At 42.6% G+C, this 17,933-nt stretch overlaps 1 protein-coding gene across 1 annotated transcript in view; it reads left to right on the top strand.

The window, feature by feature from the left end:
* csmd1a (CUB and Sushi multiple domains 1a) overlaps nt 1-17,933 on the top strand; it is a 177,377-nt gene that overhangs the window by 108,684 nt on the left and 50,760 nt on the right. The window contains exons 4-5 of the mRNA XM_071512817.1: nt 5,561-5,755; nt 6,430-6,637. Of these exons, the coding sequence (XP_071368918.1) occupies nt 5,561-5,755; nt 6,430-6,637 (403 nt within the window). The remainder of the gene's footprint in view (nt 1-5,560; nt 5,756-6,429; nt 6,638-17,933) is intronic.

Genomic DNA, 17,933 nt, shown 5'->3' with positions numbered 1-17,933 from the left:
TTCACTTATATTTCACTTTTATTGTTTTGTTACTGCCAGCTAGCTAGCTATTTTACAGTCTCATACAATGTATCCTTAAGGAATTGTTTTCTGGGAGCAACAACTCACAAAGAGCGCCACCCACATTAAGTACTAATCGGTCAGAATAGATGCATGACTTGAGAACATAATAGGATTTAATTTTTAAATTAAAAAATATACATTTGAAATTGATTCATTTATTTTTGTTTCCAAGCTTGATTCCCATTTCCTGACATGCCTATTTGGCTGGGAAAGATATCTGTGTAGATGATCCAAAATGTAGATGGTAAAATCAATTACTGATTAGATTTTTAACAAAGGTTAGGTATGTACACATGGGTGTTAAAAAGAGAGATGACAGCCATTTAAATTGCTATTTTCCCACCCATTTACCCTAAAATGTATAGCAATAAGGAGGATTCAGTAATTGATATTTACAAGGAAGATGCCATCCCCCTTCATCGCCCCTCCTCCTTCCCCTCCTCCCCAAACAGCCCCATGTTTGGTCATTGTAGTTTTCAGTGGCAGCCATGTTGGTGCCACAAACCTGCTCCGTAGTTGTTGCTAAGAAACCAGTGATTCCATGCCAGCTTATCTTTTCAATGTGGAATTTAATTATGGTGTGTGTGCCACCGGAGTAGTACGTTTAAACTATGGGAGTAGGGGAGGCTGTGTGGGGACTACACTTCGGTTAGGGAGGCTGGCTTTTGCCCAGTAGCAACTGCTTTAGTACATCCATAACCGCACATTAAAGGAGTCTGTGCATTGCTGTTGGCAGATGGCTAGCTAATACTGTATGTGTCACTGTACATTTATACTGTGGGAGGGAACATTGTAGAGGTAGTGTGGGAGACTTTGCTTAGGTTAGGGTGTTTAGCTTCTTTCCAGCAGTAGCCGTTTTAGGCCTGACCTCTGCTAGCACTATTCCAGAGCTCTATATATAGAGATATAGATAGATAGAGGCACAGCCAGACAGAGCGTTAGATCTAGACACAGATAGAGTAGATAGACGGAGTGTGTGTGGAGTAAGTTAGGGTAGAGTGTTTGGCTTCTGTCCAGTAGCAGCTGTTTTATATTTGAACTTTGCTCACCCAGCTGTGTGGGCAAACTCCATGCAGCGTACTGGGGCTACAGGTGGCGTTTAAGGCTATAGTTAGTTGAACTAATGGCCTGCTACAGAAATGGCTTGTAGAGTGGTTACGTAATAAGGGTGCATGTGTTACAAAGATGATGATGAGAGAGAGAGAGTGAGAGAGATAGATAGATAGGGAGAGAGAGAGAGAGAGATGAATTAATGGATTCTTAACATGTATAATTTAGTTGGAGAGGGAGAGAAAGAAACCGGGTCGGAGGGACGGACAGAAAATTGGATATACAAGGTTTGCGCAAGGAACTGATGATATTCAACCAACAAAAGCCTTCATCCGACACAGCTTTCATCCATCCTTTCCTCCCTCCCTCACTTCCCCGCTCCATCTATCTCTCATTCTTTAACCTCCTCCATCCTTCCATTGCTCTCTCCATGCCTCCATTCCTCCTTCTTACTCATCCATCTTTCCACCCATTCCTTCTAAACCCCTCCAATCCCTATCGTCCTTCCTTCACCTCACTCTTTTCTCTTTCCTTCCCTCCTTCTCTTCTCTCCTCCATCCCTTTTTGCGGGTTACTGCCATTTCTTACCTGCTCTCTCCTTCCCTCAAGACTTCCTTCCCTTCCTGTCTGAGGGCATCACCACATCCTGTCCTCTCTCCTTTCTTCCTGCTGTATCACTATGACCACCCTGGCCTGGCCTGGAGTTGCCATAGCAACACAGTGACCTGCCCTAAGGCTATGGAGTGCCGGAAGGGACAAACACAACAGAGGAACATCATCAGTCACTCTCAGTGCACACACACACACACAGACAGACATACACACACACAAAGGCAGAGATGCAGACAGGGATGAAGGCACACACACAAACGCATTCAAACGCCAATTATCCTTGATTCAACATTCCTCAGGAGTCACTCAGCTGGTAGGAATGCTGCTCACTTTTTTTTTTTTTAGGCATTTATGCTTTATTAGATAGAGACAGTGTGAGAGATAGACAGGAAGGTATGGGCGAGAGGGGAGGACGTTCAGCAAATGACCGCGGGCCGGATTCGCACCCGGAGAATCTTTAAGAATTCACATGTGATTGTCATGGTCTACAACAGTCAAATTGGTATTTGTGAACAAGTGCAACTCTTTCAGTGCCAGAACCAGACAGAACCAAGACTTGTATCTGTGTACTGCTAGGAAGTTGCTCCACTGACAATGAAGGGGAGACTTTGTGGAGTCATCAGTCCTGTCTGTTATGCGTGGTTTGACTTTGTCAAAACATGGCTCATTGATGTGTCTTGCGATTGAAATGTGAAATGTTAATAAAATTACAAGGACTGGTCAAAGGGAGTGCTATAGCAGTTAACTCAAAACTTTGAACAATAATATGACCCATCTTGTTTAGTTGTCCTAACATTCCTCAATTCCTCAAAATAGTGCCCACATCCTCACATAGTTGTCTTTCAAGTCATTTCTGATTAATTCACTTGAGATAAGAATCCCTGCACTTGCATGTTGCATGTTTTCAGTAGTCTGGGAATTCAGGAGGCTACACTTCACTGTTTGGAACATTTAATTCTCCTGAAACCAGCTTGATTGAACTCCTTTCCTGAGGGGCTGGGATAATGAGGCGCTTGTATTGTACTTAATGCACTTAATGTGCACAGAGCCTGAAAATTCCTTACACACATCTGACCATGTTTTGTATTTTGAATGGTCCAGAATTATAATGTGCTCTCTGAACACTTTATTTTCTTGAAACAACCTCAAATGATCTCGACTCCTGAATGGTTTGGATAAATGGAATTAAAAACAAAGGAGTCATCCAATATAAAGTAATCAAATTCATTATGTTACTGAATACAATTTCAAGCGGCTAATTTGAACTTTCCCAGGCATGAGGTTAGGGCTAAACAAGGTTGTATATTACTGATTAAAACAAGGCAGGCAAAGCAAAGTGCACACAGTCAATAGGTTACTCTCTTAATCGGCATAGTAAATTACCTTATGGAGCTGGAGTAAGCCAATTGATTATTATTGATGGAAACTTTATGCAGCTAATTGGTCATATGTTGGTAGAATCAGTAATAAAAATTCAAAACACTCTATTACAAAGAAAGGACCTCATATACGGTGCAAGACATATGCTAGACAGTGTACTATAAATATCCCTCTACGTACATACACTATACATGTATATTCTGTATCAAAGCATAATAACTTACATGCTGAATTTAGGTAATCAATGCATTTTAACACTGGCTTCGAATTTCAACCCGGAAATCAAAATCTTTAATGGATCATTTGTAAAGCCCTACATCCCCTGCACGTTGTCATGAAACACTTCCTGAAATCCCTACACTTCCTACACATTGTCGAGAAAACCCCCTACACCACCTACACACCAGCATGAAACCCTCTGCAAGTGGGAGACAATGTCAGCTGTCAAAATCGCTTAAACTGTGAAGCTGCAGTGGTCGCCACTTCATGCATTCATCCCACATTCATCTTGCATTAGTACTGCAGACAATCCTTTCTTTAGCACATTAGTTGATTTTCAACAATGGTTACATCTGTCAGAGATTGTTGTAGGATGCTTACAATAATTTCAGTAGACTATGTTCCAGAATTTCAACATTTCAGTATTGTAAACACCAAAATAACCTCCAATGACCTCAGATGACTTCCATTCCTGAGAGGTTGGTCTAAATGAGGGAATACCCTTGGCTAATGTACCGTATTCAAACAAAGGAGACACAGTGGTGCACATTGGGCTGTATGGTTACGAGTGTGAGTAATGACTTGGCTCTGATACATGACTTCCGTTCTTCTTCCTTATTCCCTTGCTTCCTTGATTCCTTTCTTCCACCCATCCTTCCTTCAGTCTGGCCAGTATGGGTGTGGAAGGTGGTTGTACCTTGTTAAAACAAAGCAGGCAGTATGTTTGCACAGAGCAAGGCAAAGGCATGGTCAGCTGAGTGTGAGTAACTTGCCTCTAATGCATGATTTCATAAAACCCAAATAATGAGTCAATTAGAGTAAATTATACATGTTTAGGCTCCTCTGCAATTAGTTCACCTCTCTCTGTTTCTTTCTTACTCAGGTCGCTGTATCTCCCCTCTCCTCCCTCCCTCTTTCTCTTTCCCTCTCTCCCTCTCTCTCTCTTTCTGTCTCTCATTTCTTCCCCTGTCCTTCCTCACTCCTGTCTTTCTATCTTCATCATCTTTCTCTCTCTTCTCTCTTTATCTTCCTCTCAACCCCCCCTCTCTTGCTGTCTCTTTCATTCTTCCTCGCTCTCCTTGTTCTCTCTCTCTCTTTCTCTCTCTCTATCTTCATCTTCCTCTCTCTCTCTTTGTCTTCCTCTCAACACCCCCCCCCCCCTTCTTTCTCTCTGTCCTAGTTCTCAGGGTCTCATGGTGAAGCTTTGTCTAATTACCATGCTAGCGTTTAATTGGAACAGCATACACAAACACACAGATTGACTGACTGAATACCCCTGAATACCACATCGACACACTGCACTGCACACACACACACACACACACACACACACACACACACACACACACACACACACATACACACACACACACACACACACACACACAACATACACCCAGTGAGTTAACATGCTCCAATTATACAACTACACATAACACACAGTTGACACCAGAGCCAGAGATTGATAGTTTGCCCAGGTTGTACTAGAGCCACGATGCTGCTGCCCCTTCTGCAGAGCTAAGGCATTTTGGCCACAGTCAAAGATAGATTTTGGCCTAGTTATACTATGGGCTGCATGTAGCTGCCCTCTCTGTAGAACAAATTGTTGTTTATGAATATGTAACAATAGATACACATGGAGGAATAGAAAAAATAAAACAGTTAGTAGCATACTATAGTCAGATGCACACTTCTAAATCCCATGTATTCTCTTCCAAACCACTTATTTTTAGATTTTGAGCAAACTAAACCAAAACATCTTTGTGTTTCTGTCATCCTGTCATGATGTTAGCCTTGATGCTGACGCTGACATACTTGATCATATCCATTGGTAAATTACTGTAAAATGGGAACGATTAATACCTTTCTAATTCTAGGCATTATACATTTGAAGTGTCATCAGGTTTGTTCAGCACTTCTGAAGGATCACCCATCAGACTACCAGCAAAACATTGTTGAGATTTTGTTGAAAATCACATCTAAGACATCCCATACTGTTCCATATACAGCCATGACACACATTGGTGATGCTGAGGCTGCTAAGATTTTGTTATTGTTGTTGATGTGGTGATTGGCTGCGTGGCTGAGTGATAATAATGATAAATGTGGTTGGTTATTTGATTGATATTTTGTAGAATAAAACCAGATCCCCCTGTTATGACTGTTATGACCCTAATTTTGATAAATGTAGATATAATGAAAAATAATATTCTCTGTTTTCTTTCCTCTGTTACAGTCCTGCCCAGCCATACATGTGGCACCCCCGGCCTCATTCCAAACGGAGTAATCCATGGTTCGCGGTACAACATGGGGGACAAGATCCGTTACAGCTGTGAGTCAGGCTTTGTACTGGAGGGACACAGCATCCTCACCTGCATAGTGTCACCTGGCAGTGGAGCCCAGTGGGACTTCCCATCACCGTTTTGTAGAGGTAAGAAGTTATTTGTGTTCCTCTATCTATCTATCTATCTATCTATCTATCTATCTATCTATCTATCTATCTATCGTGATAGGCTATATAGTCCATTTTGCATTTGTCTACTCATCAGATATTCTATTCTATCACTGTTTTATATAATTTTAGACTGTCATCATACACAACGGATGTAATTTGAGGTTTAGTATTTAAGTGACTTGGACTATAAACAGTATTACAGACCATTTAAAAATTATGAACCTGAGTGCAGCCTGAAAACCTCTGGCCTTCATTGGTCTTGACTCAAGACCAAATCTGAACAGGTTTTCACCATTAGGCTATATTAATGAAATGTATGATGATGATTATATGATATCAAGTCTAGAGTTAGATGTTTAACTAGCTAATGTTTCAGGGACGACATATAGGGCACACAGGTATATTGACTGCTACCCAGGGAGAGGAAAGGGAAATTAAACTATTGAACATATTAGGGATCCACCAAAAAATTAAAAAAAGGTAAAAACATCAAAATAATTAGGGATGTCAATAAATGTGAGGTTCTGAAGTTATCCAACTAACCCATTACAGTAAGCACAGAAGTCAGTATGTGAAAATATGAAAAAAACAAAACAAAACTGTGTGTGCTGGAGAGGTACTAAGCCTTCTCTGTCTCTGTCCGCCCCCAGCGGAGGGAGCGTGTGGCGGGACGTTACGAGGCACCGCAGGTTCGATAACTAGCCCCGGCTACCCTGCGGAGTACGAGAACAACCTGGACTGTACATGGTCAATCCTTGCCGAACCCGGGGACACTATAGCTCTGGTCTTCAGTGACTTCCTATTAGAGGACAGATATGACTTCCTGGAAATCAGCGGGACGGAGGCACCGAGTATATGGTGAGATACATGTGATACACACGTACATGTATAATTTCTCTCTCTCTCACTCACACACACACACACACACACACACACACACACAGTCTCTAAAAAATGACTCTCATGAGTCTTATATGAGTTGGGACATATAATACCTAATATACGCAACTGAACTTTGAGAGATGAGTGGCACAGACGTATCTTTGGTCTTGTCAAAATAGAAGACACATCACACACACGCAGACAAAGCGGACGCCATAGCCCTGTTCCGTAAAATAGACCGAGACACAGCATGCTACTTCCCTGGGACTGGTAGCCAGAGGCTTTATTGCTCTGGTAGCCGACTTGTTCGCATTAAAGGGAACAGTTGTTGTTTTCACTGCCATTTTCTCCAACTTGTAGACTTTCGAGGAGGGCATTTCATATTAAAAGGGGACACAATGGTATTAAATGATGTTGCTCAAGAGGAAAGATACAACTACTGATGGAATAGCTGCACAGAAGCCCCATCAATATGCTTGATCTGTTCAAATCCAAGAGGGAAGGTGGTAAATTGTTGTTTTCACTCCCAATTTCGATGGACATGTTTGAAAATTGGCACTCCGCGTATCAGAGCACACTCCGGTTGGTAAATTCGGAGCGGTGTTGGAAGTCCTGTTGGTTTGTTCAGAGTATCTCCAGCCAAGGATTAGATATGTTTTTACAGGATGGAGGCAGCCGAAAGGTTAGGCAAGCGTGTTTGTTGCTGGTTCAAATCCCCAGAACGGCTGGGGAAATCTGGGAAGGGAAAGTGAATGAGTGACGCTCCACAAATACAGCTGGAATGCCCTTGAGCCAGGCATCTAACACCTCAAATCCTCCAGTGGGGCTGCTCAGTAGCTGGCATTAGAAGACTGTAGTTGGCAGGGCATTGCTAAAAAAGAGAATGTGTTCACAAACGTTCCCTAGATAAATAACATTAATTTTGAAAAAAAAAAATAATAATAATAATAGCTGCCAACTCATAATGGTCAAAATTCATCTTTGTTAAACCGCAACTTGCTCCTGCCTTTATATTCATGTGCTTGTGGAAAGGATTATTGTCTTAACTGTTTAACTGAAAATAATTTATTGACACAATTCATCTTCCTTTCATAACATCTCCCATCTAAACCATTCATAAATCTCTGTGATGCTTTGTGCTTTGTTCCAATTGAATTGAAATTTCTAAAATGGAGCTTCAGATTGCATTAACCAACACGCCCTCTATAATCCATTGTTCAAAAGTGAGAGTCATCCAATCAGTCTCTGTGTGTTGGTATGGTGTTACTGCCAGTTTTAAGTTGATATCACATCTGCAATCCCTGCTATGATTGCTGAAATGTCCTAAATCGAGGCAAGGAACTTCAAAACTGCTCCAGTGCTACTGAAGGTGACCCAGCGCTCAGCCCTTTCTGATGAAATACAAACGTGTCAGGGGCTAGGTGTGTTTGTATCTAGGAGGGATAATGTGACAAGGACATGCTACCTAGTGTAACAGCGACAATATGATTTAATCTTTAATTGTAAAAAACATTCCTAGAAATCCATTTATAGGTCGTCATGTCCTGCAGAAACCCTCTATGTACAATTTTTCAATTTTTCCTGACTACAACTGACAGATGACATTGCCTCCCAAGTGTAGAAAATGTTTCATGATCCTTGAGAGATCTCTGGAAAAATAGAAAGGATAGATTGACAGATAAATAAGGGGAGTGAGGGAGACAGAAAGGATAGTCCTGGATGGAAATGAATAGAATGGAGGATAATAGCACGTTTAGTCCTGTCACCAGCAGAGCATCACACATCAACCATACCATGCTCATGCTCCCCTTTATGTGTGTGTGTGTATGTGTGTACGCTTGTGTGTGTGTGTGTGTGTGCGTGTGTGTGCGCGTGCATGTACATATGCATGTGTGTGTGACAGGTCTTAAGTGGCCCTCTGACAGTGTGAGCAGCTGATCGTTTCTCTAGGCTCTGACAGATTACACACACACACACACACACACACACACACGCACACATGCAGACACACAACAACACAAGCACACTCACACACACCACACAACACACACACACACACACACACACACACTAGTCTCTGACAGTATAACATTCAAGGACCATTGTCAGCCCACCCTCTGCAATGCAGGGGGAAGATAGGGAGTGTACTAGAGAGCCGAACCCAACATTTTGTCACAGGCAGATTAAAATGGAAGCCCAAATTATTCTGGAGAAAATGGTGGCTGCAACAACTGACAGCTTTTGACAATTCTAATTTCAAATGAAGCAGTCGGTCATAACATTCCCAGGTGTCTGCGTTATAAGGTAGGCTGAATAAAATACTCTAGACTTGTAGGTTAGTAGTCAACATATTGTAGAGACAATAAACACTTAGGTTGGCAGTCTAACATTGTGGTACAATTTGTTTGATTAGCCACCACAATAGCCTGTGAAATAAAATGACAAATAATATTCTAAAAATGTGGTCCACTGCAGTACATACTATCTAAAAACCTCACTATTATATGTGGCTAAAACTGTGTTGAGAGAGTCAGGGGACAGTAACCAGGTTCCAAAAAATTATAACTGTAACCAGTTACAGTTACTGCGCAAAATAAATACATTTAATCAGATCACAGACCAACCAGTTGGTTGATTCAGAAACATTTCTGAAGGGAAAATCAGGATTTAAATTAGGTTGGCAGATAGTCACCAACAAAAACTTTAACACATCTTCAAATAATGGTTGTAGATGACAATGGCACCATAGAATTTGGGTCAAAAGATTGTAATATAGGCCTAGAGTTGTTAATTATGTTGTATATTATATGGCTTATGGGGGACAGTAATCTAAAACTAACTGAAAGTTAGTTATAGTAGTTCCTTAGTTTGAGTATTTCATTGGATTATGTCACATTAGCAGTAATCTGTAATGAATTACATTTTGAAAGTAACCTCCCCACCCCAGGCCTAAAACAATATAATTACCTAAAAATAGTCTTAAATGGGCCCTTCCAATCCACAATCCAACACTAAGTACTTTTCTCTAGAGGCGGGATTAAGAGATGATTGACACTTCTACTGAGGCATGTGGGCAGGTCATTGTGAAAATGATTGACACCTGACAGGACCACTGTGACGGGTTCTTCCTGTTTACCGAGAGCTTTTTCTGATTGGCTGTCCCAAAAGCAATTTCCTGTTTCATGTTCCTGTCGGCTAGCTGGCAGGTTGAATGTCAGGTTGACTAGCTGTCACACACGCATACACACACACGTACACACACACGCATACACACACACACACACACACACACACAGTAATTGTGCTGGCATTTTTTTACTTTTTGATTTCTCCAGACAAAGCTGGATTTCAGTTTGTCAGAATAGAATTACAGCCATATCTCTCATTACTCGTTTCTTGGGACTGAAACTTTATTTTTGCAGACTATTATATATGCAAATCAAGCATTGTGAATCCTGTTTTTTGGGCTCAGCTATTAGTCAATACAACTTTTCTCACAACCCATGTTTAATTTGGAAGATTGTGTTTTGTCTAATCTTACAAATGATCCCAGTTTTTGGGCTACTATACTACTAGCCTGTCATTTTTAATTCATGTTGCCATACCTTGACTACAAACCTGTCTGTCTACTGTGTTTCACTACTTTTATCCTACTGTGAATGAACTACCAACCTACAGCCTGTTTTGTTCAGCCTGTCAAAAAAGAGCAATTACCGGCTAATGTGAACAATGTCTCACTGGGATTATTGAGTAAATAGAAAGGAGACTGCAGAGAAGACAAGGGAGAGAATGAAGGTAGACAAGGGAGGGACAAAATGAGAGTGAGAGAGAAGAGACAGGGGGAGGGAGGATAGAAACATTTATACAAATAGAAGATAAAAAACATTATATTTATTTAGTGAAAGAAATTTCTACAAATCATACAGTTACTTCCTAGTCTGCTGTATGGGAGGTCACCAGTCCTCTTCAAGGGCAGGTCTTTGCTAATTTTTTGCATGGATCAACATTGATATCCAGACTCCTCTGGGGAAGCGAGTAATCCTACCAGTAAACTGAATTCCAAGAGAAAACAACTTCTGAGAGCTGATAATCCAAGGAAGTGTATAGCCAGTTTCTCCAAGCAGCAGCGGTTGTCTTCTGTGGGAGACACCTTGTATTTCTACTTTGGCTATTTTTTAAATATTTTAACACACAGTGCACTAGGACAGAGTGGAGTCCCGCAGAAACCTCACATCTCTAAATATATATTTTTTTGTTTTGCTGTAATTTACAGCTGAGATTATTTGTGTAGACACATGACCCTGATTTCATGATGAAGTCAAGAGAGAGGATAAATGTACAGGCCAAGTTACATGATTCCGGAGCAATCATTGCAAAAGCATATTTAATGTCAAAAATAGCTGGGCATCAGTGAGTATGTCTCAATTCAGATCAATATTCAGCTGATATTCAGAATATACAGTGCATATTCCGTTTTCAGTCGGCTCATGTAAACATCATCATCCTGTTTACAATAGCACGGATTAGCTCTTATCCCGATTATGAGAAGCCTGAATAACATAACTGGGATGCACCAACATGCGGAGGGATTGTATGTATTCACCTTATACTTTGCACTGTTCTTACCCAGTCTTTGTAAGTTCAGTTTCCATGGTAATAGTTGAAATATTCTGTTTACTCATGTATGCAGGGATTTTGGTGACCTGGATATGAAGACACATATAAACAGCTTATCCTGAATAAAGGTTTTAAAGGCGATATAAGCTGTTATCTAGAATACTGCGTGCACGCAAATGCGCTCTGTGGAAAAAATAAGCCATTATCTTCCAATCTGAACAGATTTTTCTGATTCCTGAAAATTGGCACTGTTGTTTATCAGTATCAGTCCTTGTTTACAGCTGCGTCTACCCTCCATACCCTCTCACCCTCCTCCTCCTCTACTCCCTAACCTTTACCCTTCTCTCCTCCTTTCCTCTCTTCACCTCTATTCACCCCTCTTCTCTGCCCTCTCAACCCTCCTTCCAGCAATCCTTCCTCCTTCCTTCTCCTAATCCTCTTTCCCTGCCCCTTCTGTGTCCTCCTCTCCTCTTTCGCTACTTCCTCTCCATCCTCCCTACTTTTCCTCCAGCTATCCTTCTATCTGTTTTCTTCTCTCTAACCCTGCCCTTGCTCTCTCTTTTCTCTTTCTTTCTCTCTCTCTCTTTTCTGTCTCTCTTTCCTCTAATAATGCATGAGACAAACACAAATGTTTAAAGCCCAACAGTGTTAGCGCTGTCATTTTCCTCAACTGAATGAATTCCTACTCTGCTAAAGGCCATTAGACCCAAGCAGCATGACCAAAAGTGATTAATCATATTTTGTTCCTTATCGCCCACTACATTATCCACATTGATTTTGACCTAGTCGCCAATGCCGAAATCTCAAGAAGTTGCTAATGTATCATCACCGTGGTAGTCAAAGGATTTTTAATAAACAGTGATTTGTTATGCTGAGAGCCAAACCATCCATTCCAGTGTGATCTGGTGCTTCGACTGCTCTTAGGCTGATGGACCACCTGAATTTCACATGAAATGAATTCCTTCCCATCCTGTCCTTTCCAAACTGCTAGTTGATTGAAAGACCTTAATGAACAATCAGTCCATTAAGTGAGTAAGAAGGCCAGTTACCAATATGATGAAATGATGAAACTATTATCTAGAAATCAGGTCTGCTTTCTTAAGCTATGGGTTGGGACCCAAAATAGGTCATGGGCCTGTTTTTGGTGGGTCTCCACATGACGAGAGTATCAGTATATCTTAATAAGCCTGTGCGAGTATACAGTATATACTCATTTTGGGTTCTGACAGAAAGAAGATGTAACCCCAACTCCAGTGTGAGCACCAACATAGTATGATGACTTGGACGTTTGAGGTTATGAAATTTAGTCAATTATTTAACAACGTCAATCTTACAGTAGAGTGTTTTTCCCTGATTATTTTTTCACCTCCGGCGCCTTGCCACTGAGAAGCTTTTAACTACACCACCAAGGAGATGGGTGATCCCCCCTGAATTCTCCAGCTCTGCCTCCTGCACAGGGGGTGTGCCTATCAGGTTTAGGAGTTCCTCAGAGTGCTCCTTCCACCTTCCAACAATATCCCCAGTCCAGGTCAGCGTTTCCCTGCTCCTGCTGAGAACAGCCTGGGCAAGTCCTGGCTTCCCCTCCTGAGTCGCCGAATGGTTTTCCAGAACCTCTTTGAAGCGCCCCTAAGTCATTTCTCATGGCCTCTCCATCCTCCTCCCTCACTCGAGCTTTCACTTCTGCAACTGCTGCAGCTGCAGCCTTTCTGGCCTGCCGGTGCCTCTTTGCTGAGTCAAGAGTCCTCCGTGCCAACCGGACCCAGAAGGCCTTCTTCTTCAGCTCGACGGCCTCCCTCACCAGCAGGTCCTTGGGTTGCCGCCATGACAAGCACCGAGCACCTTCTGGCCAAAGCTCCTCACAGCCACTTCCATGACAGAGGTTTTAAACAAGGTCCACTCTGACTCTGTGTGCCCATCCTCCTCCAGGTTACAGACAAAGCTCATTCGGAGGAGAGAGTTGAAATTATTCCCGACAGAATCCTTCACCGGACGTTCCTAGTAAACCCTCGCTACACATTTGGGCTTATCAGACCTACCAGGCCGGCAGCCTCCCCCGCCATCTGATCCAACTCACTGCCAGATGGTGATCAGCTGACAGTGGGATAGGGACACCGGGACCCACTCCTGGAGCCTGGGAATGGTGCTTGTGGCTCGGTGACCCCTGAACAAGCAGCAGGGGGCCGTTACCTTGTGGGCTGACGACCTGCAAGGTGAAGTTTCTACAGGAACTTTAGAAAGAAAGTTCCTGTATATTTATTCTCTCCTCCTTTCCCCTTCTCTTTTATGGTTTTCCCTTTATTTCTCTCCCCTCTCCCTAACCTTCATCCCTCTCCTCTCTCCCCTCTGTAACCTCTCTTCTCCTCTCTCATCCTCCAGCCTCTCTGTCTCCACTACCCTCTTTCTAACCTCCATCTCTCCTTTCTTCTGTCCTCTCTGCTCTCCCCTCATGTCCTCCATACCCTCTGTAACCTCTTTTCACCTCTCCCTCCGTCGTCTCGTCTTTCTTGTCTCTTCCTCTTTGCTCCTCTTCTTTGTCTCTCTCCCTCCTCCCCCATTTTTAACCACCAGCCCTCTCCTACTGTCTTTTCTCCACTTTGCAACACCTCTCTTGTCCTGTTATTACATTTACATTTTAAATGATGTTCATTGGCTCTGTGTTTGTGTGTGTGTGTGCATCTGTGTGTGTGTGTGTGTCCGTGTGAGTGTGTGGGTGTGTTGTGAGATTAAAAGTACCGGTGTACAAGGGTTTGGCGCTAAGCACTTGGAATAAACAGCTATCCGTTACGGATAATGTGCTTTCCAAGTTTTCTGACTTTTATCCAATCATTTATATTTACATTACATTTTAGTCATTTTGCAGATGCTGTCATCCAGAGGGACTTACAATAAGTGCAACAGTAGAATAAACTTAAATTAATGTATTTCCAGCATTACAAGCAGCCAATAATAGGGAGTGCAAGGGCCAAAACAACAGCCGCCAGACAGTAGAGAGTAGAAAGTAAAAACATTTCTGTGTCCCTGTGATATTCATGTATCACCAAAAAGCAAGCAGTCTAATAATAGAGAAGTGCTAGACACAGAAATACCTCTCTCCTCCTCTCGCTCCCTCTGTCCCCCTCTTCTCTCTGTTTTATGACTTTGCCTCTCTTCTCCTATTGTCTGCACCTCTCATTTCTGTCAAACCTCTTCACTTCTCTCCTTTCCTCTCCTCTTATCTCCTCTCCTCTCCTCTGCTCTGCTCTTTTTTTCTCAGTTCTGTCCAGCCTCTCTTCTCTCGGTCTCACCTAGTCCACCCTCCTTTTTTTCATTTCCTCGTATGATTTATTTCTCTTTTGTGGGACTTTAACTTCCCTGATTTCTCCTCCCTAACCTCCCCTCTCATCTCCTCCTCTCCTTTCCCCCTTGTCTCCTCTCTTTTTGGCTTCACCCCCTTTCTCATTTATCTCTATCCTTTGCGACCTGTTCTTTGTACTGTCCCACCTCATTTAGCCGCTCCTTCTCCTTTTCCTCTTCTCTCCCCTTTTACCCCTTTTGACCTCTTCTCAAGGCTCTTCTGTAACCTTTTCCTCTCCCTCTCCTTTTTCTCCTCTTTTCACTTCTCTCCTCTCCTCTATTCGGTCTGTCAGACTCCTCCCCCCTCCTCTCTTATGCTTGGTCTTCATCTCTCACTTTCCTCCTTCCTCTCCTGTAGTCTGTTTTTTTTAATTCTGTCAAACCTCTCTTCTCCTCTCCTCTCCTCTCCTCTCTAACCTCATTTCTCTCTCCTGCTCTCTTTTCACCCCCCCGGTCTGTCTTCTCTCGAACATCTCTCCTTCTCTCCTGCCCTCTTCTCTCTTCTCATTTGCTCCTTCTCCTTTCTTCTCTTTTCTTCCAGTTCTGTATCTAACCTCATCCCCCTCTCCTCCTCTCCTCTCTGACCTCTCCTCTCTCCCTCACTCCATGTCAGGCATCTGGCCAGTCCACATGAATAATGGAAGAGATGCAGCATATCTCTCACTTTTTTCTCTATTTCTCTCTCTCCTTCTCATCTTTGCCTCTGTTTCTTTCTCTGTCCATCACACACAATCTCCCTCTCTCTCCCTCTCTCCCTCTCACTCCCTCTCACTCTCTCTCTCTCTCTCTCTCTCTCTCTCTCTCTCTCTCTCTCTCTCTCTCTCACACACACACACACACACACACACACACACACACACACACACACACACACACACACACACACACACACACCACTCAGTAGATAGTCTTTAGTGTAACATAGATGTGAGACTCATTATAGATCATACACAGACACACGAGGAAAGGCCTTTCTAAAAGCCTGCAGTTCAGTTTTTGGGTGAGTGACCCAACTAGGAAAAAAACATGTCTTTGTTCTTTGCTGCTGATCTGGAGTCAGGTCACTGTGTGTTTGTTAATAGCGTTGAATAAGTCGGCGAAATTCACACAGTTACAAAGAAAATCATTATAAAGTAAAGAGAGAAAAGACAGAGGGATAAGAAACCTGTCAATACAAGTTGACATGTCTTAAAAAATACACAGCATTTTCCCATGAATCCCCAAATCTGTGCTGAAGATGTTTTCTAATGCTAACCAAAAAGCATGTTGCTGTTATAATCAATATTCCCAATGGCTTCATTTGGAACAATTTAGGCCATGATCACATAGGATGTTTTTCTCTGCTCAAACACAAGGTGCAGCTGTGAGCATCGCTAGTTACAGAGAGAGCAGGAGCTCAAAGGGCGCAATGAGCGTTACATCATTCTTGTTGCCATGCAACTATGTATTTAGTGTTAGCTAGCTAACCTGAAATAAAAAAGGGAATAACATTGTTGAAAATAAAAATGGACAATATAAAGTTAGCGGTAGCTCTGCTTACGCTTGAAGATGAGGAGCCCATTCTGTGCAGTAATAGTTAACGTTACTCACTGAGAAAATGTATACGTCCCTCCAGGCGCTGCTACATTTTTTCTGTCTGACACTGATGTGGTTTGCAACATGGCTAAAGTTGAGAAACAATGTTGAACTTGGAGCACACCGAAACGCATCATGTCCAAAACGTGACGTACATAGCTGGGAGGAGACCAAACCAGTGAAAATAAATGAATAAAGCTGCATGTGTGCTCATAAAGGTATCCTGTGTGATCACAGCCTTAGTTTGTCTTTGGGTGGGATTCTCTGTGAAGTCTTAAGGGGGAAACCAGTCAGGTTTGCCAGGTGTTGCCCTGTCAGTGGGTAGGAAACAGAATTTGTTGCACCTGTGCAGTTCATCCAAGGTGCTTGAATTGTTTAATCGAATGAGCACAAGAAAAATTGTACTGAGCAGCTCCCAGGTGAGTATGTTTATTTATGTCACAGTCCCTCTCCCAGCAACTATTTCTTCAGGTCGCTGCTGGAAAAACAATGTGCTCTTAGTCAACTTGCCTTGCGTTTAAACTAGGATTTAAAGGACCACTTTGCCGACTTTCAGCCTCATCTCTATCTGTCCGAATTAGGGATACAGTGTGAACAACAACAACAGTTTTTTTTTATGTTCTCTGTGTCTCTGGGGCGCAGCTTCAAAATCTGTTGTTCTTCCGGGAACCAGTGACGTCATTGGTTCTCGGAAGAACTACAGGCTATTTCAGCTTGGATTCTGCCTCCGGATATCCAGGGGGCGTGCTCTAGATGCCACTCAAAAATAAAACTTCCTTGTTCTCTTCGCTTGTACTGCAAACTAGCTATGTTTCCAACAGCGAAAATGGCATCCGAAAATATGAGTGCAGAGGATGTTATGGACGAGGATACTTTTTACAGTGTTTTGGACTGGATATTCAGCCGTATTTATTTGAACCAGAGTAAATGCCCGAAGAAATGCAGTGGGGAGAGGCCGAGGCTGCAGCTGCATTAGCCGTGCAAGAGTATATGGCCGGGGGACCTTCCAGAACCTGAGCTGCCGAGAGCAAACAGCGACTGGTGGTGCCTTTGCTCAAATTGCCCTCCGATGCCAACAAAAACAGAATCATTCTGCTGCACTGAATTTCAGCGTGGGCAGTTTTTGTTGGATGCTGTCGCCGACGCCAACCCAGAGAGAGCCCGTGTGTACGTTACCATGCATGAAAGTTTTACTCCTCACTTGGACAGAGGTGTGCTGGAGATCTTCTTCAAGATACTGAAGATAAACTGGAAAAGACAACCAAGACCAGCAGGGCCCAGAGGGCAGATGACCATTGAGTGAGTATTTTTGTCACCTAACGCTATGTTTTGGCCAACAAAGTAATAGCTATAGGCTAGGGTGGTGATACACGGCAAAGTTGGACAAGCGGTTTTCTCAACATGTTTGTACTAATTGCATGGCAACCTCTTGTTACCCAGATAAATTCTATAGTATATTTTCACCAGTCTATCATATTGGCAAAAAAGTTGCCCAGTGTATCCTATATCCGTCACCCTGATGTTATTTGTTGTCTTAGCTAAGCTAACTTGCTATTACAATGACCACTGTGTTTTGTGTTTACAATAGCTGCTAACGTTAAAGTATTTGATCAGTACTAGTACTAGTAGCTTCCTCATGAATAACCACCGTCTTTCCTGTCTTTTGCTCTCTGCAGACAATATCGTCTGGCTGCTTATCATTTCTTTGTTGAGTGGGTGCACTACTAGGGGAGAGACTTGGCAAAGG

The sequence above is a fragment of the Centroberyx affinis genome, unplaced genomic scaffold (assembly GCF_046629955.1).
Source record: "Centroberyx affinis isolate AG114_WGS23_722 - 3 ecotype Tasmania unplaced genomic scaffold, CSIRO-AGI_Caff_v1 ptg006554l_1, whole genome shotgun sequence".
Taxonomy (NCBI): domain Eukaryota; kingdom Metazoa; phylum Chordata; class Actinopteri; order Beryciformes; family Berycidae; genus Centroberyx; species Centroberyx affinis.
This window is presented reverse-complemented; position numbering and strand designations above follow the sequence as displayed.